This window comes from Gregarina niphandrodes (assembly GCF_000223845.1).
Source record: "Gregarina niphandrodes unplaced genomic scaffold scaffold00021, whole genome shotgun sequence".
Taxonomy (NCBI): domain Eukaryota; phylum Apicomplexa; class Conoidasida; order Eugregarinorida; family Gregarinidae; genus Gregarina; species Gregarina niphandrodes.
The window spans coordinates 91,874-95,316 of NW_011645790.1; the positions used below are offsets into that span (position 1 = coordinate 91,874).

At 49.4% G+C, this 3,443-nt stretch overlaps 1 protein-coding gene across 1 annotated transcript; it reads left to right on the forward strand.

Moving 5' to 3' along the window:
- Positions 1-84: 84 nt before the first annotated feature.
- On the forward strand, positions 85-3,158 carry GNI_101250 (putative piwi domain protein; the record flags this gene model as incomplete). The annotated part of the gene is made up of 2 exons (XM_011132859.1): positions 85-2,827; positions 2,914-3,158. The coding sequence occupies 2 exons, from the start codon at positions 85-87 to the stop codon at positions 3,156-3,158; spliced, it is 2,988 nt and encodes a 995-aa protein (XP_011131161.1).
- Positions 3,159-3,443: the final 285 nt, after the last annotated feature.

Sequence of the window (3,443 nt, forward strand, 5' to 3'; positions counted from 1 at the left end):
GTCACTGTCATCGATATCATTAATGTGTATGTTCCCAATGTGCTAACGTGTGCTAAAGTGTGTGTGTCGCTAATGTGAGTGTGTATGGTAGCTTCGAATTCCTTTTTTGACTATCGTCAGGAGGAAGGAGCTAAGTTGTACGTGGCTCAGTTGAAGGGAGGCGAGCGGGTAAGCGGGAAGTTGGCGGAGCTGGATGTGGTCGAGGTGATAGTTCGAAGCCAGAAAGCGGGCGAAGACGTGTGGCAGGTGGGTTTCCAGGAGGACCATGGTAGTCCATTGAGGAGTCCTGATGAGAATCCCACCTTGTTTTTGCAATGGGTGAATCACGTGTGTAAGTTGGTGTTAACTACGAAGGCAAATTTCACGTTGATTCAAGGCGACCGGCGATTGGTTAATTTTAGGTCGTCGGTGCGTAGACAGCTGAAAGCGGTGGACGGGTACCTGATTCCTGGTTATCTGAAGAACATTTTATGGACTCGTGATGGCAAGTTGGTGTGGACCTTTACGCCTAGATCGTGTCTGGTTTTAAACTCCGCGTTGGATCGGTACATGTCTGATTTGTGCCGAGAGCACGTGGAGCTGCAAGATTTGTCCCGGATGAAGGAGTGGTTGGTGAAGAAGCGCATCACTGTCTCCACCAGTTACGCCCCTGACAATGTGTACAAGCTCGTCTCGTTGCCAACAGATGTGAAGCCCACAGACGAAATTGAGATCATGGTGAGGCAACACTCTGGTGAGCTTGTTAAGAAAAAGCAAAGTCACTTGGACTACTTGAAGGAGCGGTACTCCGGCTGTAGACAGCTTTTCGACCGCAGCTTGGAGCAGAGCCAAATGGTCGGAGTGGCTTTGATGGGCAAGGCTCGCAAGACCGCGAGGACGTCGAGAGTCGTGTTCATCCCGGCGCCCTTGTTGCAAATTGTGAATGTACAACCTTCTGATTTGAGCAAGGCTGCGAGAGTGGACGTTACTCGGGGGTCGCAAAAAAAAGCGCATGAAGCTTGCGGCGACATCCGGGACTTGATTAGAGATCTGAGTGACCCTGAGATCTTGCAAACGTTCGACACCTTTGGGCTCAATTTGAGAGCAAATCCCATGATGATAGAAGGAAAAAATAACATCAAAACGTTAGTGACCGTTCAGGTACCGTGCGACCAGCGTGGAGGCGACCGTTCAGGAGGGACAAAAATGTCATTACAGCTGGACGAACAGTGTAACTTCCTAAGGCAGTTTACTCATGCAAGTCATTCAACGCCGCCGACTATAAGTCGATGGATGCTTGTCATCAAAAGCGAACCGAGGCTGCATAACATAGGACCGCAACTGATGCAGGATCTCAGTGGCTTGGCAAGGCAAAGAAATTGGAATTGGAATTATGATGGGTACGAGTCTGGTTGGGTGATCTCCTTTATGTCTGACCAGGATCTGAACGATAAAGTAGAGGGGATTCTGAAAAGTTTCCATAAGGACAAAGTACCGAGACCAGACATCATTATAGGCCTTATTCCGATGAAGGACGAGTATGATTATACCTGCATTAAGCGTTTCGCTTATCGGCTTCAATGTGCTTCTCAGATAATAACTGCCGATTTGCTCGAACGTTTGCAAACAAAAGCCTTTTGGAAGGTCTTATCCGGGATGTGTGGTAAGTTGTTACCGAGTAGGGAAGGTAATCACGTGGTGTACCCTCAGCCGTGGTCGTTGGAACAAGGCCCACTAGACGCTTGTAGAAATACCACCTGCATAGCCATTTGCACTTATCGACAGTCACAGCAGGCCTCAGGCTCCGGCACCATGGGATGGGGAATCACTGCGACAACTAACAATGAAGCGTCTGGTCTTATTCAAGACTTCGGCGAGCTGCAAATGGCTGATAAGGGTGGCATTCTACCGCGGCTGGACACGTTGCTTACCAACATCTTCCACCGGTTAATATATCAGCACCAGAGAAAACTCGATAACGTCATCATTTACAGAAGAGGGATCAGCGAAGGACTTATTGGACGACTTCAAGCTATTGAAATACCCGCGATATACAAGGCTATGAGTAATTGTCTGGGGGAGCAAACATTCGACCAGGACACACGGACACTCAGATTAGCCTGGCCAGATTTCTTTAAAGAAAATGGAGACTACAAAGTCTTTGTTAAGTGCAGACCGGCCAAGACTGTGAAACGAGACATTCAAGGAACTGAGCGCAACGCCAAGCAAGACCGAACAGGCCAGAAGGACGAAACAAGGAAGCAGGACGGATCAGATAAGCAGGAGGCTAAGGACGAGAGCATATTACCCAGTGCAGAATCCAGTACAAGTTCTCTTACCGAGATTAAAGTTGGTGCTGAAGCGAAGGCTGAGACACCCAAATCCGAAGGTGACAAGTATTCCGAAGGGGCCGCAGGGATCGAAGGGGCCGCAGGGATCGAAAGGGCCGCAGGGATCGAAAGGGCCGCAGGGATAAGGATGATGGAAGCTCGGTTGAAGCGCATGCGTCGGGAAGATAACTCAAAAGTCGCTTATTTAGACTGTCTTATACCCGACGGTTTAGAACCAGATCTCAGTGAGCCTCCGCGAATTGTAGCTCCGAATTCGACGAAGCAAGTGACCATGCCGCAGAAGCCTAAATTGTGCTACGTCATCACCAATCGGTCGAGCTGCTCCTCGCTTTTGACGTTCCAGAATGATCGACAAATGCTAACACCGGGTGGTACAGTTATCGACCGGTATTTCAAATGCATTCCCAGACAAACCAAGATCAGAGACGAATTCTATATTGTTCCTGGCTCCGGACCTGTCGGATTCGCGTCACCCGTACATTACATCGTTGTTCAAAGTAAGGTCCTTCCCTCACACTAGCCGTAGCCACCGCAGCTGAACCTTGGGCTTGGTCCTCACACACGTTACTTTCATTGGTCGCAGATGACTTGGAAATGTCGCTAGATGAAATATCTGATATGACTCTACGACTTTCCTTTCTGTACTTCAATCATCAGGGATCTAACAGAACACCCCACATCGTCCGGATAGCAGAGTCCGCAGCGGAACAGGCACTCACCGTTTATCGGAACATTGACGACTTGGTTAAAGAGGATTTGAAAACTCTTTATGGTCACCCACGGACAGCGGAGGTCAACCGGCTCAAAGACACTGCCATCTTTTTGTAAGCAGAAGATGCTTAGGTGAGGGAAGTTGGCTTAATGGAAAGGTGAGGGAGGGGAGTCGATCAGGCAGGACGTGCTGCTGGCAAGCAAGGAAAGCGGCATAACATTCTGTAGAACTGTGTGTAGAATTGTTAGAATGTGCAAAAAATGGATGCAACCCATCCATCACAACTCACCCATCACAACTGAGCGTCGACATACAGGCACACGCCCCGAGTGGGTTGCAGGCACACGCCCCGAGTGGGTTGCAGGCACATGCCCCGAGTGGGTTGCAGGCACAACTTCCTG